The sequence below is a fragment of the Anopheles cruzii genome, chromosome 3, assembly GCF_943734635.1.
Source record: "Anopheles cruzii chromosome 3, idAnoCruzAS_RS32_06, whole genome shotgun sequence".
Lineage (NCBI taxonomy): Eukaryota > Metazoa > Arthropoda > Insecta > Diptera > Culicidae > Anopheles > Anopheles cruzii.
The window spans coordinates 2,109,868-2,134,252 of NC_069145.1; the positions used below are offsets into that span (position 1 = coordinate 2,109,868).

At 55.1% G+C, this 24,385-nt stretch overlaps 5 protein-coding genes across 6 annotated transcripts in view; 4 read left to right on the forward strand and 1 right to left on the reverse strand.

The window, feature by feature from the left end:
- Positions 1 to 5,143, forward strand: part of LOC128272788 (G protein-activated inward rectifier potassium channel 3-like) — a 42,166-nt gene extending 37,023 nt beyond the window's left edge. The window contains exons 2-9 of the mRNA XM_053010667.1: positions 3,331 to 3,445; positions 3,528 to 3,669; positions 3,734 to 3,817; positions 3,876 to 4,150; positions 4,219 to 4,408; positions 4,470 to 4,594; positions 4,662 to 4,770; positions 4,837 to 5,143. Of these exons, the coding sequence (XP_052866627.1) occupies positions 3,331 to 3,445; positions 3,528 to 3,669; positions 3,734 to 3,817; positions 3,876 to 4,150; positions 4,219 to 4,408; positions 4,470 to 4,594; positions 4,662 to 4,770; positions 4,837 to 5,117 (1,321 nt within the window). The 3' untranslated portion in view covers positions 5,118 to 5,143. The remainder of the gene's footprint in view (positions 1 to 3,330; positions 3,446 to 3,527; positions 3,670 to 3,733; positions 3,818 to 3,875; positions 4,151 to 4,218; positions 4,409 to 4,469; positions 4,595 to 4,661; positions 4,771 to 4,836) is intronic.
- A 1,857-nt stretch (positions 5,144 to 7,000) lies between these two features.
- LOC128273395 (G protein-activated inward rectifier potassium channel 3-like) lies at positions 7,001 to 13,061 on the forward strand. Its single transcript, XM_053011341.1, has 5 exons — positions 7,001 to 7,122; positions 7,378 to 8,039; positions 10,953 to 11,227; positions 11,286 to 12,068; positions 12,536 to 13,061. The coding sequence occupies exons 2-5, from the start codon at positions 7,852 to 7,854 to the stop codon at positions 12,808 to 12,810; spliced, it is 1,521 nt and encodes a 506-aa protein (XP_052867301.1). The 5' UTR covers positions 7,001 to 7,122; positions 7,378 to 7,851; the 3' UTR covers positions 12,811 to 13,061.
- Positions 13,062 to 14,158: 1,097 nt separating this feature from the next.
- Positions 14,159 to 17,131, forward strand: LOC128274100 (G protein-activated inward rectifier potassium channel 3-like). 2 transcript variants are annotated; one of them, XM_053012186.1, is made up of 4 exons: positions 14,159 to 14,376; positions 15,168 to 15,442; positions 15,516 to 16,310; positions 16,634 to 17,131. In XM_053012186.1, exons 1-4 carry the CDS (start codon positions 14,180 to 14,182, stop codon positions 17,008 to 17,010), a joined length of 1,644 nt encoding a protein of 547 aa, XP_052868146.1. In that variant the 5' UTR covers positions 14,159 to 14,179; the 3' UTR covers positions 17,011 to 17,131. The 2 variants fall into 2 exon arrangements, with proteins under 2 accessions (XP_052868146.1, XP_052868148.1); XM_053012188.1 differs by lacking the exon at positions 14,159 to 14,376 and adding an exon at positions 15,002 to 15,102.
- Positions 17,132 to 17,572: 441 nt separating this feature from the next.
- On the forward strand, positions 17,573 to 19,338 carry LOC128275683 (G protein-activated inward rectifier potassium channel 3-like). The gene is made up of 4 exons (XM_053014270.1): positions 17,573 to 17,766; positions 17,820 to 18,091; positions 18,153 to 18,923; positions 18,981 to 19,338. The coding sequence occupies exons 1-4, from the start codon at positions 17,573 to 17,575 to the stop codon at positions 19,106 to 19,108; spliced, it is 1,365 nt and encodes a 454-aa protein (XP_052870230.1). The 3' UTR covers positions 19,109 to 19,338.
- A 924-nt stretch (positions 19,339 to 20,262) lies between these two features.
- On the reverse strand, positions 20,263 to 22,657 carry LOC128274729 (uncharacterized). Its single transcript, XM_053013023.1, has 3 exons — positions 22,563 to 22,657; positions 21,690 to 22,011; positions 20,263 to 21,414 (listed from the first exon to the last, which is right to left on the reverse strand). Exons 1-3 carry the CDS (start codon positions 22,655 to 22,657, stop codon positions 20,263 to 20,265), a joined length of 1,569 nt encoding a protein of 522 aa, XP_052868983.1.
- Between the last annotated feature and the right edge of the window lie 1,728 nt (positions 22,658 to 24,385).

Sequence of the window (24,385 nt, forward strand, 5' to 3'; positions counted from 1 at the left end):
GTTAGTGTTCCGTAATCCGATTCGCATATCTTTGGATGTTTCTCTTATCCTTCTGCACGAGCTTATCACGGTGGCCCACACATACACAGACACACACAGAGAGACGCACGGCGTAACCCGGAACGAAAAGATGATCGATTGAGTGAGCGAAACACTGCAGGGGGTCAGTCCGGTTGCTGGCGTTGCTGGGCTGCCTCACGAATACACACCACGCACCGATGGCACGAACGCACGCACGCACGAAAGTGGCACATTCCGCAATATTATTCCATTTTTCAGATTTTCCACCATCGCAGTGTGGTCCGCGCAGTGGTCCACCAGCAGCGGTTTGACAGCGATTGCCTTTGGGGTGGTCGGCGCGCGCTCCGCGGTGGAGCTCGCTCTCGCCGTACGGGAACTCATTTTCCGTCCGTTGCTAGTGTCATCTTTTCCCAGGACGCAGCACTCTCACCGGACCGGACTCTGGCTGGCTGGCTGGTTAGGCTGGCTGGCATGAACATAGCAGGCGGTGGAGCGGATGACGAAAGGGACATTTCATCGCGCATTCCTGCACGGTGTTGTGAGGGCGCGCGTTATGCCTTTTCTTCCTCCCTATTGCTTAATTGACTTAGACCGAATGCGGTCAGGTGCGCACTGCGTTCCCTGTGTGTGTGTGTGTGTGTGGGGTGGTGTGCAGGAAAATTGGATTTCATTAGATGCTGTCCCCCGGGCGACGGCCGCGGTGAAGGAAAATGAAAAAGCCATTACGCCAATGACTCGACGAGACATGCCCAGGACACCGAAGAACAGGTTGCAGTTCCTGTGGGCAATAATTTCCCTGTCTCGACCTGGGACTTTGGGGACCCCTCACTCGGGGTAGAAAACACTCCACAGAAAGTGTACGCACACACACACACACAGCTTTGGTGAACTGCCAAATTGATAAAGGAATGGCTCCAAAACGCGCGGCTTGCTACGATCCAGTCACAAACTCCGCGGGGTGCCCTGGACGGAGTTTTCCGACTCACGGACGACCTTTTTCTCGCAAGCGATTGCCTCGGTCTCTGTACCTTCTGCTCGCGGACAGGCCTGTTTTGGAGGCGGCCGCGGTTCACCGTCGTCGTCGTCGGCTGCTACTACCGCACCAGCGCAGCACCACTACCGAAACCCAGCTCTACTACTACCACCGTTTCGGTTGGAGCACCTCAAAAACACACGAGCACGCACGCACGCCGTGGTTCGTACTACTGCTGCACTAGTTGAGTTGATAATCGTGGAGCTCTGGTACGGAGGAATGTCACGACACACACACTCTTGCTCGCTCCATCTCTTTCTCCCTCTCTCTCTCTCTCGGTGCCAATTGAAGCCCCATCTGCTGCTGCGCTCTTTCTCTCGCTCATCGTGATCTCATCTCCGCCGTAGTGTTGTGCCTTGCAGCTCGCCTCGTTGGCGAATCTTCTCGCCCCGTTCTCTCGCGTTCTCTCGCTCAATTTCTTCAATGGCTTCGCGACCCCCACAAGCCCCAACATAAGCCCCACACACTGTTTCGTGGGTTGAGAAATGGCAACCCGCTCGCGCGCTGTCGCTCTCTCTCTCTCTCGCTGTCACTGTCAGACTCGCGGTCAGAGCTTTCTAATCAGCTCAACTCATCTCATCTCACCTCTCACGCGAGTGACCATCGCTTATCGCTTTGTCGTGTCGTCGTCGCCGTCGCCGCCGCCGCCGCCGTTGTTGCCCAGCCAGCCCTCCCGCCAGCTCGCTCTACCCTTTGAAGGGCATTATGTGCTATGTGGGCTGCGCCGTGGAATGTCTGTGGAAAGGACGGCCGGTCCAGCGCCGACGACGACGGCAGATTGCAGATTCTGCAGGACGACTCGCGATTTGTTGCTTCGGTCCCGGTGAGCGGTGAGATGCGAGACGCGGCGAGAGCCGTGTGTCATGTTTTCTTCGCTATTGGCTGGAACGGAAGCTGAGATGCGTTGAATTGGTTGATGTGTTTTTTTGCCAATGAAAATAACGATTTTTTGTAGTAAAACAAGCACGGGGACGTGCTGTTGGTGTTTCGTTGCTGCGTGAGATGAGATCATCCCCCCGGGCTCATGATGCGGGAGCTGCTTACGCGATGATAAGCGCCCCGTACGCCAATATGACACCACCCCTGGACCTTTGCAGGGCGGGTGAGTTTCATTCGGAAACTGGAGCAAAACGGCCCTTTCACACACCACGGCGAAGGCGACGACGGCGATGTGCACACACTAATCTAACACTCACGCACGCCGCCATGGAAGGCGCCCCCCCGCGACAGAGTGGCCGCGAGGGATTAGCGCACACATACGTGGACGCACCGCTCTGGGGGCTCTGTACGCGCGATTGCCGATCGGTGTCCAAGGGTGTTTAACGATTTTTGTGACTGCGGAACATCGATTATCGCGCCTGGTGGGGTCCGTCCGTCGTCGATTGGACTCTGGTCCACGCTGCTGGTTCCCCGAAAAAAAGAAAAAAGAGGACCCCAAGCCCCAAAGGGTTCACTGCTGCTGGACGGCACTTTTTTTGTCAGTGCAAGGGACGAACTCAATATACGCAGCGAGACACACGCAAGGAACGGGATCTTGGACGGAGATTTTATAATACGTACACACACACGCACACACAGGCATACGGACACGCGACACAGCACACGGTCCGCGCGAGAATGTCCACTTTTTCTTCCACACGGGCACCTCGGGGAGGGTTGCCGCTGACTTTGCTTCACTTCGTCACGGCAGATCAGCGGAGTTTTCAAGATTCCGGAGTTCACGTTTCGGATGGTCTGCGGAATTCGCCTCTAATGGCTCGCGGGGAGGTCGGTCGCGCGTTCCTCGCGCTGCTGCTGCTGCGTGCTTTACCTTCTATGCTCGCGGAGTTTCGTTCTCTCTCTGCGGCGCCGTACGCGGAGCTCGATTTTCGCAGTCGCGCTGCTGTGCATAGGGAATCTTGGTTTTTTTTCGCTGCTCACCAAGCCCCCCAAAAATGTTGAGAATCAACCCCAACGGGGGAGCAGCACCGGGTGTTGCGTCTCGCTCGCTCTCACACTCGACAGTGCGCGCGGTAGAGCGAGCGAGGGCTACAACTCACGGCGATGAGAGAGCAAGAACCGCGCGGTGAGCCCGCTCTCTCACCTCGGTGAGATCGATAAAGCTGCGCGGCGTGAGTGGCTGCTCACGCGCCCGCTGGCGCTGTCATCCGTGAGTGCCCATCGCGAAATCCGGGCGATTGCGCAAAAGTGTTGCTCAATTCGGTGTCAGTCGGGCGCCATATTGGCGAAAACGTTTTAAATATTTGAATTCGATGTTTGCCTTTTTCTTTCCCCAGATACCGCCAGACACGGTACAGCTCGAGGCGCATCCGGAAGCGGGTCATCTTCAAGCAGGGCGACTGCAATGTGATCCAGGGCAATATGGCCAAACGGCGCCGCCGGTATTTGCAAGTGAGTCCGGGCCAACGGTCGTTTTGAACACGTCGCGGCCAAGTGGCATGCAACTTACGTGGGATGCGTTTTATCCTTCCAGGACATATTCACCACGCTGGTGGACATTCAGTGGCGTTGGACGTTGTTCGTGTTTGCGTGCTCCTTCATCCTCAGCTGGCTGGGATTTGGCGCCATCTGGTACCTGATTGCCCTCAGCCACGGCGATATTCAAGCGGTCGGTGGTGAGTTTCGTCGGGCGCCCGGTACGCGAAGTTCCGCGAAGTTAATTCCGAATTTCCATTGCAGATGAAAGCCACAAACCGTGCGTGACGTATATTTACGGCTTCACCTCAGCGTTTCTGTACTCCCTCGAAACACAGCACACGATAGGTAACGGTCCGGAACGATCCTTACGAGCGATATCTCTAACGATCGCGCATCGTTTCAGGTTACGGCAATCGGTACATCACGGAGGCGTGCCCGGAGGGCATCTTTATTCTCGCCCTGCAGAGCATCACCGGGGTGTTCATTCAAGCATTTATGGTCGGCATCGTGTTTGCGAAGCTGTCGCGCCCGAAGAAGCGCGCCCAGACGCTGCTGTTCTCGAAGAACGCCGTCATCTGCCACCGGGATGGGGTGCCATGTTTGCTGTTCCGGGTTGGCGATATGCGCAAGAGCCACATCATTGAGGCGCACGTGACGGCCCAGATCATCCGGCGGAAGGTGAGCCAAGGAACCACGCCCGGGGTCAAGAACCGGCATTAATCGATCCCTATCCGATTTCGTTGCAGACTACCAAAGAGGGAGAGATACTACCGTTCTACCAGCAAAACATGGAGGTGAGCTGTGACGGTGGTGACGATCGTCTGATGTTCATCTGGCCAACGATCGTGGTGCACAAGATCGATCGCGACAGCCCACTGTACGGCTTGTCCGCCCAGGATATGCTTCGGGAGCGGTTCGAGATCGTCGTAATGCTCGGTGAGTTTCGCGGTGAATGATTCGTGGACCCGTGCTAATCCTGTCCCCTTTTCCCCCACAGAGGGTGTGGTGGAATCGACGGGCATGACGACACAGGCGCGCAGCAGCTACCTGCCGTCGGAGATCCTTTGGGGCCACCGCTTCGAGTCGGTCGTATCGTTCAAGCGCGAAACGGGCGAATATGAGGTAGGGTGGCCAAATATTCTATTTTTCGCAATCGCACCATAACACCATCGCGGCTCCTTGTCCGCAGGTCGACTACACGACGTTCAACGATACGTACGAAGTGGATACGCCCCTCTGCAGTGCACGCCAGCTGCACGCCGTGAAGAAGGAGCTCAACAAACAGAACGGTGTCGATGGTAAGCTCCGCAAGTTCCGATGGTCATTCGATTCTAATCAAAGCCCCTCTTTTTTCCTGCCATTAGGGTCTTCCGAAAGCGATGAATCCGATACCTCGTCGGTAGATAATGGATCGGCGGATCGCAAGAACTCGGTCGGCAATGGCTACCTACGCTTTGCGCCCGTCTACGGCCAGCAGGCGGGCGACCAAGTGGCGCTAAACATAGCACCAGCCACGGACCCGTCCACGCTGCCGACGGACCAAACGCCTCCCGGCCCGCAGACCGTACCGTCACCCGGTGCCGAGCGCAAAAAGACTCCTCGGAAGCTGTCCATCAAAGAGCCCTCGATGGATTCCCTCTGCTAGCACCCGAGCCCCGGGCTCGAATCGATCAACGGGTAATAATAAACGGGGGACCGCGCCGGTGTGTGTGTGTGTGTGTATGGGGGGGACGAGACGGGGGGTTTGATTCGGTCGGGTTGTCGTCGGGTTCACGCGCCGGCTTATCGTTCCCATTAACGGACGGGTGTTAATCCGCAACGATGCGACGCGAGATACGACACCATCAGCTGTTACTGATCTCATTTTACGCCACCACCAATGTCAAGTGCATGGGCTGTCTGAGGGAACTGAAGCGATCGGAGCATAAAGGGCGCGCGCGCCCGCGAATTTGAATGCTGTTTCGTTCGACCGTAGAAATTACACTGAAAATTACCATATTACACGGGTTGGCGGCAGAAAACTTGCTGCAGGGGTGTCAAATAATGTGCTTTTGCCTGTTTTTACATCACGCGAACAATGCGGATAATTATGTACGTGTTTGCGCATTTTAAACAAACCCACCCGATCCCGACCCGGTAGCGGGTAATGAGCCGCGACACCGCGGAGGAGCACCGCAAAAAATCGCACTAATTAGTGTGTTCGCAGCAGCATCGGAAGTAGTTCCGAATTCGGAAATAACCGGTGCCGCCGGTGCCGCCGCCCAAACAATTGAAACATCTGTCCGCCCGGCGGCCCGGATGAGCATTTGCATACTCGAGGCCGGGCAGGGGCAGGAACTGGGTAATTGGCATTGGGTTGGGTTGCTGCCTGCCTAAGGGACACGCCGGGCACAATAAATCTTCCGCGCAATTTGGCCGTTGCATCGGACCCCGCCAGACCGTGACCTCCGCGCAGGGAACGTTTGCTTTTGATTGGAGCCGGTGGAGCTTTCCAAGGAAGCCTTTTCCCTTGACAATGTGTCCAGCTCTAGCGCGATCTAGACCTCGTGCGGCACTTTAGACACGGTGGCGATCCGCGATCCGGGTCGGCCGTTTGATTATGTAAGGGAGAGAAAAATGGAATAATTACCGGTCCACCGAGAACGCCACCGTCGTCGTCATTTGTCATCGGGCACGCCGGTCGACGCGCGTGCGCACGTGCGTGTGTGGGTTGTTCCGGTGCCCGCAGGGGCTGCCACGTTGCAAAACTGCATCGCACCGTGTCCCGTTACGGCGGTCATTACATAAACACTGCATACCGATAGCGTGAGTAACGTTGATAAGCAGATCGGTCGGCGGCTCGAGATCGTGGTGACCGCGTGGCGATTGTGCGCAAATCACAGCACACTCTGATCTCTGTTCTCATTTGTTTTGGAAATCGTTTCGATCAAACGGCGCAATCAGCTGAGCGCGCGCGCGCACGGAAGTCGGCCATATTATTCAATCATCGCTGAAGGTCTAGGCAAGGTCCAGTCGGTCCTCGGGCTACTCCTTTGACACCGTGCTAGGGGACCGCGTTCGCCATTGACCGCGGTTAGCGACCGACCCCCTTGGCCGCAAGTGGATTAAACTAGACAATTCGATTGACATTTGCCTTCGTTTAGCGTACGCAGCCCGCACGGCCCGCTAAAGGTTCTGTGGCCCCGGGGTGCTCTGTGTCCGCGATGATTCCGCGCGCCGGCTGGCCGGAGGTGTCGCTGGGATGATGGTGATTTAATTAAATCGCAGCCAAGTGTCAGAACAAAAGGCTCTCCCCCAGGGAGAGGGGTCTTCGGGCCACCGCCATGATGGTTTTCAACGCGCGCGGTGCGAGATTAGCGGCGCGGTCCAGCCGGGTCTCGCGGCCCGGTGACAACAATTGACTCTGCTCTAAATTAGTTGATCTTGGGGTTGAGTTGGGAACACCGGGGGGTTGTTTTAGCAGCGACTGGACCTGACGAGGGCCGGACATTTCGGGACACACTCTCGTCAGTCCGATCTGTCCGGTCGAAGTAGACGCATCGGCAGGCCCCGTGGGTCCCGTGGGCCCGGTTGGAACTCGGTGCGTGACTCGGTGACCTACTTGGCCTGGGCCGCAAGTGATATACTCGGAGTAGGAGCTCTAAGTCAAGGTTAAGAGAGAACCCGACCTCAATCCGACCGGGCGACCGGCCCTTCAGGTTCAGTGTCAGAAGTGGTGTCCGTTATGCAACTGTCCGCCGCCCCCCATAAGTGACCCATCATCTGCCCGTGTATGTGCGCCCGTGTGTGTGTGTGTGTGTGTGTGTGTGTGTGTGTGTGAGGTGTGCGAAAAGAGACCTCCGTAACCGCCCGTAGGGAAGGTTTTAATTGAATTTAATTAATTTGAAAATTACTCTCCTCCGTAGCTGTGTGTTCGGATCGGATCGCGCCGCGGATCGGATGATGGAACCGTTCTCGTATGCCGCGCAGTTGCGGTCGACAGGTCGGTGGGCTTGCTGACACGGCGGTCCACGTGTTTTTGGGCCAAACTTTGTCCGATTTTATCTTCATCTGATTCCCAGTTCTTACGCGCGCGCGTTGCAGAGAGTTAGTCAAAAAGACAGAGTGGCGTGCCGGGCCCGTACGGAAGTTGTCCAGGGACGTTGCCGTTCATTGTGGTAGGTGAAATGAATCCTGTCTGTTTTTAGCCATTTATCGAATAATATTAGCATTAGTCGCGGGACCGTGCCTCGGGTCCGGATTGTAGGTCAATAAACGAGAAAGGGTCCAGCGAGCGATCGCTCCGATCCGATTGTGTTAAGTGAACTTTTCTTTCGCTCCCGCAGTGAGTGTGTTTTTGGTGAACTAAGGTTAAGGCCAGTCGCAGCACCAGCAACAGGATGTCCGGAGAGCGGCCGTCCTGCGAGGAGAAGAAACCGCTGAACCGCATTTTTATGCGCCCCGGCGTGATCGAGGAGGAACCGGACTCGCTCGACAGTGTGATCAGCAATCTGCCGCTGACGATCGTGCCGAGCTTGGCCCGCATTTCGACCCACGGCAGCGCCTTCAGTCGGCAGGAAAGTGTGAGGTAAGAAGTCGGTCGGCGGTCGCCATTAAGTCTGCGGCGACGGCGGTGGTGCGGCTGCGGCGGAGATAAGGTCTGTTTGTTTACTGTTTTGTGTGCCGCCAATCGTCCGAAGCCTTCGGATTGCGAATCGGCCGCGCTATCAGCACAATGAACCAAAACAATGCCCCTGCAATGGCTCTGGGGAACTAGCTAAGGAGCTGGTGGCTTATCGCCCGTGCGTTCCCCGGACACGATCTGGTCTTTGCGAGATTCGGGCGGTTCCCGATGAACGCCCTAAACGGTCACGTTCATCCTTCGGGCTGGGACGTGCGTAGTTCATTTAAATCATCGTGTATACCACGAGGACACCAGCTTAAGTGGTTGGGCCACCGTTTATTGACGCCGGAGATTAGAGCTCGTAAAAGATGTAAATATTTATGACGATCTAAGCAGCTCCGGAATTCGAACGCTTCCGCTTTACACTTTGGATTCTCGTTCCGCTATTTTTATCGGCAATTTACAGCCACCGGCCACCAGGAAGTCTTTGCCACAAAATCTGTCATATTGTCGAAGGTACGATCGGATCTGGCGCCGGTTCAATCAACAGGACTATTGTACGAACTCGTCCTCTTGACAACGCTGGATGTCTGGATGCGCCGCGTAATGGCCGTTTTTTTCGAAGGAAGTGAGAATGGCGCTGATTTCTCGCGTCCCGAGTTCGAAAGAAAAAGGTCCCCACAGACTTGTCAATAACGTGAGTTCGCACCTTTTACACCAACTCCAATCCCCTCATCAGAAGATAGCATTAAGTGGTATCGATTCGGCGACCCCGTAGCCGTAGTGTACTGGTTTCGATCCGACCGCAAACCGAAATGCGAAAGAAAGGGAACTAGAAGAAACCGCACCGCAAACGGATCATTAAACCGCTCACAAACAATGACAACCATTGACTCCGTCCGTCGGTTTATGGATCAGGTTCAATTGCGCGAGCGCAGAAGGCTCAAGTTTCAGCGGGGACGGACCTCGCTGATCGCTCAAGTGCCACACCGCGTGGCCGCAGTATCTCACGTGCCTAATCGACCCGACACCGCCATGGGCCCGTGGGCCATAAAGTAAGGAGATACTTTGTCCACCATCCCGGCCGACCACTTAATGCGCCGGTTTCGGAGCCCCGTAGATCCGCAGTGTGATTAGTTGGGGGACCGCGCGATAACGCAGGATGATGGCCATCGACGAGCATAACGTGCGGTTGCGGTGGCCAGGTGTGTCCAGCAACGATCTCCCATATCTTCGGCGCGTGATAACAACAACGGGCCTGTGGCCTGTGTTTCGATAAAAATATCGATGGATGAGTCACGCTGCCCAAATGGGACGCCAAAATGGAGTTCCAATCGACTTCACGCTCACAAGGAATGGGACCTCCTTTATCAACTTCCTCGGTCCGCGCGCTGATTAGACGGAGAAGGGTTGGGCCTTTTTCCGTGTGGAATTTCGCGAAAATTGGCCAAACGTGTCCGAAGACGTCACAGACGCATGAGGAAGATGATGACGAAGACAAAATCGGGTGACCGATTTAAGGCACGCCGATGACGATGCGAACGCTCGCGCGCGCGCCGTTGTTGATGATAATGATGGGGCACACCGCGATCGACAGTATTGGTGGAGTAACATGAACGCCCGGTGGCCCCGGTGGTGGTGGTAGTAGTCACACACCGCGGCGACGACGACGACGAGGAAATCGATCATTTCGCGCCGGTTCCGCGGCGAACGGTGACCGATGTGTTAGATTAGTCTTGCGCATACACTGGGCCCGATTAAACCGCCTGTCTCGCGCTGTGCCGAGTGCGCCGAGAGCGCCGCCTGTAAGTGAACGGCCGGACGGAACCGCACAAACGGAAGCTCTAGAGACGATGCCTTCGGTGGCTCGGTGCTACTACTCCTGATACGCAGCGCGATAGAGAGAGAGAGAGCGAGCAAGAGTGGTCAGTGTCAGAGGCAGAAAGGGGTTATATCGTGGTTGAACCGGAACCGTGGACGGAGTAAGGATGAGCTTTGGGCAGCGCAAAAACTTTACCGTCCCGCTCGATGCGGAATCACCGGAAGCGCGTGACGACGCGAAGCTGCTTCCGCTCGGGCCGTTCGATAAGCACGCTCCGTCGATAATCGCCGCCGAAGGACATGACCAGCCGCCGAAATCGCCGATCACACCGACGACACCGATCATCTACTGTCCCCAGTCCCCGTCGGTGGCCAGCAAAAGGTAATCCTCGTCCGACCGGCGACTTTTTTTCCGAGCCCAGCTCTGCTCGGAAAGGTTCTGCATTTGCATTTTAAATCAATCTCGCGGTGCGCTGCGGGCCGTGGCCCCTTCCTGATACGGTGGTGCCAGTGAGTCTCGCGTGATGATTTATTGCAAGCTCGATCTGGTGGTGAGTGCGGTGTATGTCTCATATTCCATCTAGAATCCGCATTGTGAACGCCGAACGATTCTTCTACGCAGTAGCCATTTTTCCGAATGCACTGTTCGTCGAGGATTGCTTCGATCCACCATTTCGGAGGGATCCTAGGCTAGCGGCATCAAAGGACGCTTTGATTGTGATGGTCGTCGAATTTCCGTGCCGATCTAGTCGCCATCGTCCTGAAATGGGCGTTTTGCGTTGCATTTTAAAGCGAAAATGTTGGCTATTGGCCACAGCAAGCTTCTCCGCGATGCACACTTCAAGAGATGGGTATTACGGGTAAGATGATACGAAAGTCCCCATTGGCTTATCACCAGACACCGCTTCAGCCGCACGTATTCACTTACACGAGCCGTCGATTACAGCGGGGGATCTCCCTCAGCTTCTGCCAACTGTGTTCCGGGTTGCTCGTCCCGTCCCGACTGATTGGCCTAATTGTCCGTCTATTTCTATTGACCCTTCCGCCGAGTTGCAGGAGTCGTGCACTGCGCCCGGGAACGACGCGAAAGTATCGACGCCGTGCGATTCTCAAGAATGGAGACTGCAACATTGTCCTCTCGAAGGTGTCGCGGCAGCAGTGGCGCTTCCTGCAGGACATCTTTACGACGCTTGTGGACGCGCAGTGGCGCTGGACGTTGCTCGTGTTTGCGTTCAGCTTCATCGGATCGTGGCTGTTTTTCGGCGCAATCTGGTGGCTGATTGCCTTCACCCACGGTGACCTGGAGGAGATGCATCTGCCGAAGAATCAAGGTAAGCCCGGGCACACTTCACTCCGTAGGTTGGCCATAACTGTTCGGCGTTTTCACAGGCGATTCCGGGTGGAAACCGTGCGTGTTCAACATTGAATCGTACACGTCCGCGTTCCTGTTTTCGATCGAAACGCAAACCACCATCGGGTACGGTTTTCGCACGACGACCGAGGAGTGTCCGGAGGCGATCTTCATCATGTGCTTCCAGTCGATCTATGGTGTGATGATGCAAGCGTTTATGGTGGGTTTCGTGTTCGCTAAGATGACCCGCCCGAAGCACCGCACGCAGACGCTCTTGTTCTCCAAGCACGCCGTCATTTGCCAGCGCGACGGTGAACTGTGCCTTATGTTCCGGGTGGGCGATATGCGCAAGAGTCACATCATTGGGGCGAACATCCGATCGCAGCTCATCCGCACGAAACTGTCCCGGGAGGGCGAAGTGATGGCGCAGTATCAGCACGAGCTGGAAGTCGGTGCCGACCAGTGCGGGTCGGATCTGTTTTTCATCTGGCCGCAGATCGTGACGCACAAAATCAATCCCGAATCTCCGTTCTACAATATGTCGGCCTCGGATCTGCTGCAGGATCGGTTCGAGATCGTCGTCATCCTGGAGGGTACGGTCGAGTCGACCGGCCAGTCAACGCAGGCCCGTTCGAGCTACGTCAACACGGAGATCCTGTGGGGCCACCGGTTCGAGCCGATCGTGTTTTACAACAAGGAGAACCAAATATACGAGATCAATTACAGCAAGTTCAACGAAACGCACGCCGTCGACACGCCGCTGTGTTCCGCGCGCGAACTGGCCGAGTTCTACAAGTATCAGGACGACTACCGCAACCAAGGTAGGGCCGGTGGCCACTGGTTTTGGAACCTGGGGGGGAATTGGTGACTGTTGGTTTGTTCGTTACACACTCTTACCTTTGTCTTGTAGCCGAAGACCATCATCTTCAATCGCCAGCGTAGAGAGTTGTTATCGTTGTTATCGTATTGCCCTGGTGGTGCTGTTACTCTGTACGGGTTCGTTAGTTTGTTGGCGCTTCCTGTCCTGTCCCTGTAGTCGACAATCCGTCATTGCTTCGCATCAGCCCTTCTCCTTGCTTCGCTTCGTGGCGTGACGTAGCGTCACGATCATCATGCTACTCTCAGAATCTCACTTCCACCATATGCCCTGTGTCCTCATTTCTCATGCTCATATCGCTCTAAGTAAGTGGTCACTCGGCGCAAGGATGCGCTACCGTTGCGGAGTCCGATGCACAATAATAACACGCGGCGACGCTTGGCCACGCGTGATCGTTGCTCGCTTCCGTAGATCTATACGACACCGTGTGTTCGAGGACGTCGTTCGAAAGGCGTTGGCAGCAACACTACACCAACACGATCCGGACGCTGAGCACGATCCACCTGGAGGACGAACGGGTGCCGCTGACCGCAGGCGTGCAGCCGCGCTACCTAACGATCCACGCCGTCCCGAGGCGTCCTCGGTCGTACCACCAGCTCGAGAACAATCTGCGCAATCTCTTCGACCAGCCATCGATCACAATCTCACCCTCGTCCGTGACCTCCGTCCGGACAGCTAGCCGGTAGTCATCCCTGTCAGTCAGCCAGTCAGTTAGTCAGTTAGTCTCATCAAATGGCTAGTTTAGTTTTACGTAGCGTAGTGTAGGAATCCCCAGTGCGAATCTTTGTAACGAATCCGTTGCGGCCGTTATACGTATATTTATGATAGTTCTAGAATCGTGATGCTAAGAGCTCGGTGCTTTACACTCTAACGTGTGTAGTGAGTGCGCCATCGCTGGCGCAGAGTGAGAATATTAAACATTCCATCGTAAAACCGACCGTTCTGTGTTTTCTGAATTCTGGGAGTTTCCCCTTCTGTATCCGAAAATAGCTTGAAAGTCCCGGACAGCAATCAGTCTTCCAGCGAGACACCGCGGGCATTCGATTGACACACACGCGACACATTATTAATTAGATCAACACACATCATGGGTCCGTCGACGTCACAAGGCTGTTAAAAGCGCAGCGTTATCGTGCAGAAGGTGTGAATTAAAGAGGCGACCAGTCGGCATCGGAAACCCACGGCGAAACCGGACTGGAAGTCCTTAGCGACGATCGAAAGCCAAGAAGATCCCTACCCTGTCGATGAATCAGAAAATGGCTCTGGCCAAACGTTGAACTAATATTTTTCCAGGTATGGTTCGTGTTAATGAACCACATTACTTCCGATTTGAGAAGATATTATTGCGGCCTAATAAATATTAGTTCAACGATCGTAAACTGGCCTCTTGGAAACAGTCGTCCGGGAGGCGCTCCGGTGTTGATCCAGATCGTTATCGGTGATCGGTGATGGGATCGAAGATACGGGAATCGATTTTTCGGATGCGCTAATGGATATTTTTTTCCCCCACCCCGGTCCTGTTCAAACAGAGTGTCCACCTTTGATGCGGGGGGGGGCTAAGTGTCTGTCCGCTAATCGATTTATTGACATCCCGTCAACGTGCCGCCCGGTTCAGGAACCGCCCACACGGGGGGCGGTGGGGGCTACGGTTAGGTGGCTCCGGTCAAGTTTCACATCGGGTCCCATCGGGTGTTATCTCTAGGGCCTAACAATGGTCCAATCCACCTAAGCCTCCGATACACTTTTCTTCGCACTCCCCGCGCCGGGTGGTGCTGCCATCGGAGGCCGGAGACCGATGCTTTTCTAGCAAACTCCGCAGGTGGGGTGCGTCAAACGTAAATCATCCCCGTAACAATGCGCCGGCCCGCTTTTTGTGACCGCTGCCGATGATGGCGCGGGATTGATGGCTTTGCGGTGGCTTTGAGCGATCGTCAGCGCTCAGTGTCGCGTATCGAGTGGAGCGGTTCAGATCGTCAGCCGCCGCCGATGGAGTGAAGCAAGCACCAGTGAGTCTCCAGGAGATGGTTCCAACGTCCCAAGTGGCCAAGTGAAACAATGTACGAACCCGATACCCGTCAGGATACGGTGGCGAAAGTGGAGCTGCGGTCTGCGCTGAAACTGGGGCCATTCGAGGGGCCCGGTTTGACGCCACTCACGCCTCACTCGCCGGGCGGTTACAGCGACTACTATGGCTACTCGTCGCCCGTTACACCCGTCACGCCCAACACGCCGTTGGTGTGCTACCCGATGAAGTAAGTTCCTTAGTTCCTTCCTGTTCCGATCTTATTTGGGAAAACAGAAACCAAAACCGCCAATCGCGCGCTAATTCGGGCTTTAATGGGTCCCGGGGATCGATAAGAACTGGACGGAAGGCCATGTCCTTCCGTTCCACTCGAAGAAGGCTGCGCTGAGTCAATGGGTTCGGTAAACAAGAGTGCGACCGTTAGTGGTCAGTACGACGAGCGAACTTCGTTCAAGCGTTGGTTAATCGTTCGCCGGAACAACGTTGCGTCCGTGCGAAAGATAAGAGCGCATCGGAAGAGCGAATTGAACGCCAGAAGGTCTTTATCATCACTGTCTGAGTGTATGTCTGTGTTCCGTAAATAAAATTTGAAGAATTTCTTCACCCCAAACGCAGCGTTCCGTGGAAAGTCCACCAGCAGCACGTGTTTGTTGACAGCCCCGTTTTTGGGGCCTCCCCAAATGACACAACTTTGTTTGGGCGTGTGTGTGCGTGAAGCACACCCCAAAAACCGGGGTTTGACAATTATCTTATCGGGGGCTGCCGCCGCGCTATCGATTACTCACTCGATATGTCTCGGCCGGGGTGAACGGAACCGGCGCGGCGAGCTTAGTCTCTCAGTTTGTTTCCTACGACACGGGACAGCAGAGTCTTGGGCACCCCGCTTTCAATGTGCCCCTTCTGACAGCCTACCGAAGACCGTGATGCCGCGCGATACGAGAAGCAACTCTAGCACGTACTTTGTAAGCCAAAACAAGGCCGAGCTCCTTCGTGTAACGCTTTCGTGTTCCGCCGTTTCAGAAATCGTACCCTGCGGCCAGGAGTGAATCGGAAGTACCGGAAGCGGGCCATCCTGAAGAATGGCGACTGTAACGTGGTGCTGTCGCGACCCCCGAGGCAACATTTGCGCTTCCTGCAGGACATCTTTACGACGCTTGTGGACGCACAGTGGCGCTGGACGTTGCTCGTGTTTGCGTTCAGCTTTATCGGGTCGTGGCTGTTTTTCGCCGTCATCTGGTGGCTGATTGCCTACACACACGGCGACCTTGAGGAGCTCCACTTGCCCGATAACCAATGTGAGTGTTTGTGCCGGTACCGCTGCATAGACCACGTTTTCCTAACCTCTCTCTCTGTGCGCCTTTTTTGCAGCCGAAATCGGATGGATCCCGTGTGTGTACAACATCTATTCGTTCACGTCCGCGTTTCTGTTCTCGATCGAAACGCAGCACACGATCGGGTACGGTGTGCGGACAACTACCGAGGAGTGTCCGGAGGCCATCTTCGTAATGTGCTTCCAGTCAATCTACGGACTGATGATCCAGGCGTTCATGGTGGGCATTGTTTTCGCTAAGATGACCCGGCCAAAGCAACGCAGCCAGACGCTCCTTTTCTCGAAAAACGCCGTTGTGTGCCAGCGGGACGGTGAACTGTGCCTTATGTTCCGGGTGGGCGATATGCGCAAGAGCCACATTATCGGTGCATGCGTCCGGGCGCAGCTGATACGAACGAAAACGACACGCGAGGGGGAAGCGATGGCCCAGTACCAGCACGAGCTGGATGTCGGATCGGACGGGTGCTCGTCGGATCTGTTCTTCATCTGGCCCCAGATCGTGGTGCACCGGATAGACAAGAACTCGGCACTGTACAACCTGTCGGCATCGGACATGTTGCGCGAACGGTTCGAGATCGTCGTCATCCTGGAAGGTACGGTCCAGTCGACCGGCCAATCGACGCAGGTCCGCTCGAGCTACGTCAACACGGAGATCCTGTGGGGCCACCGGTTCGAGCCGGTCGTCTGCTACAACAAGGAGCAGCAGGGTTACGAGATCAACTACAGCAAGTTTGATACGACGCTCCAGGTCGACACACCGCTCTGTTCGGCGCGCGAACTGGCCGAGTTCTATCAGGCACAGGACGATCCGTACCACCGGTCGCCGGTCACCGGTAAGGAGCCGGACTTTGCCTCCGACTGTGTGGCCTTCTAGCGGGGCACACACTGTACATAGCACCATTAAAACGAGACCGCCTTTTCCAGCGACTCCTCTCATCGCTCTGTCAACGCCATAAGAACACTCTGTGCGTAAATGTCCCCCCGTCCCGCTTGTGTCTACGTTTTGCGCCATCCCACCCTATATAGATAACGCCAGGTCGGATCCGAAGCCGGTGCCAGTCAGTCAGCCAGTCAGTGTTTTGTGTGTGTCTCTCGGCCCTCTCGGTCTCGGTCTAAAGCTCGCCCGTTTCGTCCCCCCCCCCCCTTCGGCGTGTAGATCCCGGTGATACTGAGTCGATGAAAACGGTGCTCGAACGGCGCTGGAAGCAGCATTATAGTACGCTGGTGGAAACGCTGAGTCAGTACAACTTGACGACGAACGACGCCCATCACGACGGCATCAACACGGCGCACCTCTATCCAACGCGTTACCTCACAATACAGGGCGTCCCGAGGCGCCGCAAGTCATACGTGGCACTGCAGGCCAATCTGTGGAATCTGTTCGATCGGCCACCGGCCGCGAACCCGAGGCCGGCCGCGGAAGACGATCCGCTGGTGGCCAGTGTGACCGTAACGAATATCAACGAAAAGTGTCCCGGCGATTCGGACGACACGACTCGACTGGCGGGCAAAGATCTGGTGGTGATCGTTTGATCGCTCAAGTTATCTGTTAAGTTTTGAGCTGCTGACCGTGTGGCGGCCAGTTTTGTGCGAACTAGCAAGTGTTTGTTGTTGTCTTCTAGCAGTGAAGTGAATAAAGCTAAGGATACTTTGATTTGGCTCTCTTGGATGGATCCATCTCCGGATGATCTACGATCCGAACCGAAACACTCCCGGAGCCTGTTCGAAGATTGGGCTCATAGGAGCAGACTCAAACCACACTGAAGCTTTCGGAAGAGCGTTGATGTAGACAGTAAAACAATCTATTGGTTTAGTTGCACATCATCTTCTTATCTGGCAAACAGACTCAGACCCAGCCTCAGCTGGCTTGAAAGTTTCTTAGAACACTAAATATGTAAATGCCACTTGCTGCGGCCTTCCATGCCCTTTCCATTCCGCTCGCGCAGGTGATCGCGTCACCCACGATCCGGCGACTTTTATCGGCCACCTTGAGACATCCGCAAACACCGCGGCTAATCCCTGCACGTGGTCCACAGTCTTGCGCCTTCTGACGCTCAGTCCGCTTTAGTCTTCGTCGATCGGTCTGTGCGGAGGAATGCGTGATCTACCAAAGTTGCGGATCACCGAGGCGGATGATGTCGAGTCGGGAGTGTCGCTTACGCTGGAGGATCGCTGTTTGCGGCCGGCCGGCGATCGGTGCAGTGCGATAGACAGCACACCGGACACGATCGGATCTGGCCGATCGTCGTCGTTCCGGTTCGATCAATCACAGCGGACCTCAGGAAGACGGTGAGTATCGGATCGTAGGCGCGCGTGTGACATAGCTGACCGTTTTCGTACAGACCCGGTCCGTATCGGGCCGGTGCCAAGAAGCCCCGGAAACGGGCCGTTTTCAAGAACGGCTACTGCAACGTGAGCGCGACGAAGCTACCGCAGCAGCAGATCCGATTCCTGCAGGACATCTTTACGACACTGGTCGACGCGCAGTGGCGCTGGACGTTGTTGGTGTTTGCGCTGGGGTTCGTCGGTTCGTGGATGCTGTTTGCGGGGCTCTACTGGCTGATTGCGTACGCCCACGGTGACTTTGAGCCGCATCACTTGCCGCCGTTTCAAGGTGAGCCCGGATGAGGACGACAAGGTCTTCGGCTCCTAACGTGTATGCTTTTCGCCATTAGAGGACAACGGATGGACACCGTGCATCACGATGCTGTACTCGTTCACGTCTTGCTTTCTGTTTTCGCTCGAAACACAGCAGACGATCGGGTACGGGTCTCGGGCCATGGATGAGCAGTGCCCGGAAGCGGTGTTTGTGATGAGCCTGCAGTCGGTTCACGGCGTTATGGTGCAGGCGTTTCTGGCCGGGATTATTTTCGCCAAGATGACCCGCTCGAAGCGGCGTGCCCAGACGCTGCTGTTCTCACGCCACGCCGTCATTTCTCAGCGCGACGAAGAGCTGTGCCTTGCGTTCCGGATCGGCGATATGCGCAAGAGCCACATCATCGGGGCGAACATCCGGGCCCAATTGTTGCGGCCGAAGGTGACCAGCGAAGGTGACACGCTGGAACAGTACCACACCGAGCTGGAGCTGACGGTGGACGGCTGCTCGTCGGACGTGTTTCTCATCTGGCCCCGGATCGTGGTGCATCGGATCGACGAGAAGTCCCCGTTTTATGGGTACTCGGCCGATGACATCCTGCTCGAGCGATTCGAGGTGATCGTGGTGCTCGAGGGAACGATTGAGTCGACGGGCCAGACGACACAAGCCCGAACGAGCTATGTCAACACGGAGATCCTGTGGGGCCACCGGTTCGAGCCGGTGCTCCTATACAACGCGGATATCCAAAGCTACGAAATTGATTTCTCTAAGTTCAACGATACGGCCCCACAGTACACACCCCGGTGCTCGGCACGCCAGCTCAAGGAATGCTTCCAGACGCCCCTCAAAGGTAACAGGGTCTTGACTGAGTCTAATTTGAAATCCACCAATCGGAATCTTATTTTAGGGCTATCATGTGATCCTCTTCTGATGGGACGTGAACCGAGACTGAACCACGTAGACGAACGTGCCAATCCGCAGTTCCTGTTTCCCATGTTTAATCGACGACTGTCGCGTTCATCGAGCGCACTGTAGCGACTGTAATAATTTGTATTTATAACGTCTTTACTTGTCGCCGTCTAAGCTTGAACTAAACTTAAGTGATGCGGTCCGTTAAATTTGAACTTTGTCAATGCATTCATTAACTGTTATACTGGCATACTTCTTACAGCGACGGTTGCATACTTTCAGGCGCGGAACGGGAGCATGTCACGATTAAAGTAACTATAATTTATAGTAGGAATTATGGTAAACTCGCAAGAAATTTGTTGGCCGCAGGAACATTCTGAAAAAATGATTGCGCTACGTGATTAAAGAGCATTTCGTACGAGCGTGGCGTGGCAATAAACATTGATCCCCGAGCGTATTCCCGAGTGGAAATGCGCAGAGTTGGCACACTTGTTCTCCTTGGGTCCTGGCGGCGGCCGACAACGCGCGGGTCACGTCCTGTGCAATTAAACGGTTCCCCGTGGCGGCCGTGTTTAAACGGCAATTGATGGCGGCGCAGTCCCAAATCAACTTTGGCCCGGCCCAAACATACAAACCATCGATTGATTTGATGCTGTTCAAACATTGGCGCACCTTGGGAGGAATCTGACGTCGAACCCCGGAGCAAAGAACAAGAACCGCAACGGTGCGGTGCCGGGACAATGTAGACCGCGATTCGAACCGGCGAAGGCTCATAATTTCCACCGCAGTCCCCGTTGCCCGCCAGTTCCATCGATACGGGGCAATCATACGGGCATCACCATCAATTATAGATAAGTACACATAAATGCAGAACGCGATCCGATTGCGCCAATTCGACGGGGCAGCAATGGGGTGATAATATGCGCGGTCGGGCGCCACGGGCCCCTGTGGGCTTCACCGTCTTTCGGAAGCAGCAGTTTTGCAGTGCAGTAAACGCATGTTTCGGTTTGCCGTTGTGTTTTTTGTGTGTTGCTGTTCATTGAGTCGCTTTCATTCGTTCAATTCGTTTGTTGATGGTAATAAATAATGAAATACATTTACATTTAATCTCGTTCGGGGTCGGGTGTGTGTATAAAATGTCTCTCCTTCGTTTCTGTACAATCCGCAGTGTCACGTCCTTAGCCTAAACGCTCTCTAAACTCTTACACACTAAGCGATCGGACATTGTCTAACGTGTAGGAATTGGGTTTCCGGAACTGGATTCAAACAGGACCGCTGGCTCAGCCGACACCGCTCCCGGAGCCGATCGAGTCCAGTGGCAGCAACGGCAGCGGCTGCTGGTGTTGCTGCGGCGGTTGCTTCCCTTTGGCGCCCGGTTTGGGCCGCTTGGTCAGGTTCTTCTGGTGCAGATGCGTCTGATAGTGCTTCTCTAGGTGCGCCTTCTGCCGGAAGCTCTTCCCGCACAGGTAACACGAGAACGGTTTCTCGCCCGTATGCACCCGGACGTGCACGTTGACCGAGTACTTATCCTTAAACGCTTTCGAGCAGATCGAGCAGTAGTGCAGCGACCGGCCACGCTTCTGCCCGTTGGGCCCACCGGAACCGGAAGCTGAGTCGCTGCTTGAACTGCTGCTAGAGCTACTGCTTGAACTGGAGCTGCTGGGAGGTGGCAGTGAGTTGAGTTCCCCCAGCGGGCAGCTGTTGTTGTTGGTGTCCAGCTTGGAGTCGGGCCCCGAGGCGACCATGGCCGCCGGCGCTGCTGGTTCCAGCGATGGAAGCATTGGCTGAAGTTGGTGGTGGTGATGCTGCTGCTGCTGGTGGTGATGTGGATGGCTCGAGGAGGAGGAACTATCGGGTACGGTGAAGTTGTCGTACAGGTAGGACGAGGGTTCATTGTACAAACTGTGCTGGGCCCCGAGGTCCCCGCCCGAGGGCACACTTCGGTCGGTGAAGCTCGTTAGCTGGATCTCGTTCAGCAGCCCTTCGACGGAACCGTGCAAGCTGATGGAGGTGGCCGCCGAGGGCTGTCCATTGGGGGGCTGCTGTTGCTGCTGTTGTACTTGTTGTGGTTTCGCTCCGTAGTAATCGCCCAGGTCGTAGCCGGTGCCGTCGCTGAAGTTGAAACAATCCACCGTCGGCTCGTAGCCGACACTCGAGTCCACAATGTCCGGAGCGAGCGGAACCGGCGATTCCAGGGCGCTTGTGGGATCCGACCACACGATACCGTGCTCGGGCGACTCGTGCAGCACGGTCAGCGTGTAGATGTGGCCGTCGACGCCAATGTCTTGGTGAGGGGCAGGAGCAGGATCCACCGAAGCCGTCGTGGCCGCCGGATGCGGCTGCTCGTACTGGGGCTGGGGCCAGTAGTGGCTCATCCCACTGACCGACGCCTGTAACCGGTCTCGTGTGTCCGCCCGCGCCGGACCCCAGATCTGTGGACGTGAGAAAAGACGGGAGAGATCGATGATACGACTGGCGGCTGAGAACCTCCAGTGGGTCCCAGGTTTCCCTTTTTACGACGCCTTTGCCTGGTGTGGCCCATAAACAACCAGTCCTTGCCAGCCAGCCAGCCAGCCAGTAAATCATTCACCGTTTTATGTGCCGCCCGTTCCGTCGATCGCTTCCGGAACGCGGCGAAAAGGGGGTCAGCTACAATGTGTTGCGGACCGCGAAGCCCCAGGATCCAATTTCTTACGCCCTCGCGTACCTGATCGAATCCTTGCAGTGGCTGCTTGTTCTGGACCGCCGGCCCAGGGTAGTGGTGTAGTGTCCCCGGCCGGATTCCGCACCCGTGTCCGTGTCCCAGTCCCGGTTCCGTTCCCAGCTCGCCGAGGGGCATCGATTTCGTCTCGAACCGAAGCCGATCGTCCAGGCTGTTGGTGGTGGCGGCGGTGCTGTTAGATGGCTCGATCAGTTCTCGCTTGATGGCAGTTTCGTTGGCCGCTGGGCCGCTGGCCGAGAGTTGTCCGAGGCTGGTCCTGGGCAGCTTCGGATCCGTTAGCATTTTGTCGTCGGTCGTCAGTTTTTTTCTGCAAAGAAAGGTGCATGCGAACACGAAGAAGATTAGGTGGGGTCTAGGGGTCTCTCCAACTGCCCATCCTAAGGCCCCATCGGCCACCAGGTAGTGAGGCAGGGAGAGCAAAACGGCTTAACGGCACTCGACCACGACGACGAGGCAGCGACATCGAGTTGATGTCCGTTGAGCCGGGCCGAACCGAGTCGTTAGTTGGCGTAATAAATGTTTTATACGATGATAATTTACACATCATTTGTTAGATGTCATCCGTCGCCGTCGTCGTCCTCTTGATGGTGTTTATTATTGTTTATTAGTGTTTTACGTTTTATAGCAGACGCGCGGCTTTCTTTCCTATTCTTCGGCCTTTTCTATTGGTCGTCGTCCGCGGTTCGCTGCAGATGTCACACGGAGGCGGAACCCATATGACCCGGGCTCGGACCCCGGCGAGGAGAGGAGCAATTATTGATCGTAAAACAATGATTACTTTCATTGAAAACGGCCGCAAATGGCTGTGCGGCGCATCTGAGGTGCGGTGCGCAAGTGAAAGACGCCCGGCGTAATTACCGGTAGCCGCCGGTGGATTGTAAATGTCCCCCGGCATTCAAATGATAGATGTACGCACAGCACGCTCGGCAGACGCGCGTCGTTTCAAGTGACATCTTGATGCCGTTGATAGGATGCTTTAAAAGTGAATCACGGTCCTATTGGCCTCGGGGTGGATCGTTTCAAAATGGAAAAGCTGGGCCCCAGGTGACAAACGGAATGGGTTTTTTCATTTTATGACGCTTTTTCAGGTTAGTTAGGTTTAATTAATTGTTACGGCTTACATATCTGAACATAATTATTCGTGGGATGTTGATGAGCGTGAAGATGATGCGCCAAAAGGTGGAAAAAGTTGTCTTTTAGAACATCGTATTTAGTACACAGAAATGGTGGCTTTAGTACTTCATTTGAAAGCTTTCACACCGCAATATTTCGCTTTCTGTGCAGTATGTTCTCGTTTGACATTCGCGAAAAAAACGAATAATTTAAAACAAAAAACCTAGAGATAAAATCTCGTCAATTCTTGTCAATTAGGTAAATTTTCTGCATGAAGGCCCGACGATACTGCCATTTGCATTAATCCATCGATTTTGCGCGAACCATGTATTGAGATATAAACCAGGATGGGTATAAAACCCAGCTTTTAACGGTAGGATTAAGGGTAATTATCGGGCCCGGCCCGAGACCCGGAATTGCTCAAGCGCAACCACGCCCGGGCTAAAAACTGTACGTCAATGGGCTTCGCCTAATTTAACCATTTGCTTAATTTTATCTCTGCCCCAGAATCGCAGCCCCAGCGCAGTTGAGGTTGAGTTGCAAAACGAGTGCAGTGCCCGGTGCCGCTGAAATCGTCCTTCGGCGCGCCGTTTTGTTCCTCTCTTTTTCGGTTTTTCGCTGCAATCAAATCATCAACACGTTCGCGTCGCGGGTTCGTTAAGCTTTGAATGACATCCCCATTTGCGGGCAGGATTTTCGGCGGTTCCGCGTGGCGAACGAGCTTAATGAATTTGACGATCGCGCATTGACGATGGCTGCGATTCGATCGGCGGTCCCGGCGGAGTCCGGCAGCTAACGGCAGATCCCCCGATCGAGCTGCATCCTGCGTGTTCCGGCGTGCTCGGGCATCAAAAATTCAAATCATCGCCATCGAGCGCCGATGCAGTTCTGCGCCAAGCGCATCTCGTTCGGCCGCATCGGCTGATCCAGAGATTAATTTTGACGGGTGAAAATAAAAAGGTAATGTTTAGTGGTCATTACTGTCACACCGGGCACCGGCGGGGCTTAACGGGCACCGGCGACGACTGACCGGACCGGTCGCGCTGAGTTGAACATTTTTCGACTGCGTTTTTGGACGTTCCGTTTTTTTACTTTTTTTTTGCTGCTCGCAAGATGATGGTTGTCCAGCGGAAATCGAAATGAAATGGCGAGTCCGGATTGGAACGGCCCTTCGGGGACGTTCAGCAAGTGCCAGCGGCCGATAACAGGCGCAACCGGTGATGATAAAGACCCCCGAAATGCGCGAGCCGCACTTATCGGAGACAAATTAAACAAAGTAAGAACCCGAAGCACCTCTCAACACGGCGGGTCACGACGGATGGAAAACGAGGATCACCGGAGTGATCCGAAAGGGCTGAAATCCATTTCGAAAACTATCAAAACCTCCTCCGGAGTCTTCGTAATTGGGAACGCAACATTTGGTGGCTGAAGAAGCTCCCACTTTCGGAATCAGCTTTCGTAATCAACGGGCACCAGGCCCCAGGGTGGCGCATAAAACAAATCGCGCCCGGTGACAATTGCCTTAAAGTTTATGTAAAATTAAGCATTTCGCATTTTCGCGCAAGTGG

What these genes read in the sequence shown, in the direction of transcription:
- LOC128273395 (XM_053011341.1), top strand. Translation starts at nt 7,852, where the DNA reads ATGTCCGGAGAGCGGCCGTCCTGCGAGGAGAAGAAACCGCTGAACCGC. An exon ending in AGTCGGCAGGAAAGTGTGAG is followed by an intron (nt 8,040 to 10,952) that starts GTAAGAAGTCGG and finishes GCCGAGTTGCAG; the next exon opens with GAGTCGTGCACTGCGCCCGG. An exon ending in GCATCTGCCGAAGAATCAAG is followed by an intron (nt 11,228 to 11,285) that starts GTAAGCCCGGGC and finishes GCGTTTTCACAG; the next exon opens with GCGATTCCGGGTGGAAACCG.
- LOC128274100 (XM_053012186.1), top strand. Translation starts at nt 14,180, where the DNA reads ATGTACGAACCCGATACCCGTCAGGATACGGTGGCGAAAGTGGAGCTG. An exon ending in TTGGTGTGCTACCCGATGAA is followed by an intron (nt 14,377 to 15,167) that starts GTAAGTTCCTTA and finishes CCGCCGTTTCAG; the next exon opens with AAATCGTACCCTGCGGCCAG. An exon ending in CCACCGGTCGCCGGTCACCG is followed by an intron (nt 16,311 to 16,633) that starts GTAAGGAGCCGG and finishes TTCGGCGTGTAG; the next exon opens with ATCCCGGTGATACTGAGTCG.
- LOC128275683 (XM_053014270.1), top strand. Translation starts at nt 17,573, where the DNA reads ATGCGTGATCTACCAAAGTTGCGGATCACCGAGGCGGATGATGTCGAG. An exon ending in TCACTTGCCGCCGTTTCAAG is followed by an intron (nt 18,092 to 18,152) that starts GTGAGCCCGGAT and finishes TTTCGCCATTAG; the next exon opens with AGGACAACGGATGGACACCG. An exon ending in CTTCCAGACGCCCCTCAAAG is followed by an intron (nt 18,924 to 18,980) that starts GTAACAGGGTCT and finishes ATCTTATTTTAG; the next exon opens with GGCTATCATGTGATCCTCTT.
- LOC128274729 (XM_053013023.1), bottom strand. Translation starts at nt 22,657, where the DNA reads ATGTCACTTGAAACGACGCGCGTCTGCCGAGCGTGCTGTGCGTACATC. An exon ending in CAATCCACCGGCGGCTACCG is followed by an intron (nt 22,012 to 22,562) that starts GTAATTACGCCG and finishes CTTTCTTTGCAG; the next exon opens with AAAAAAACTGACGACCGACG. An exon ending in CACTGCAAGGATTCGATCAG is followed by an intron (nt 21,415 to 21,689) that starts GTACGCGAGGGC and finishes TCACGTCCACAG; the next exon opens with ATCTGGGGTCCGGCGCGGGC.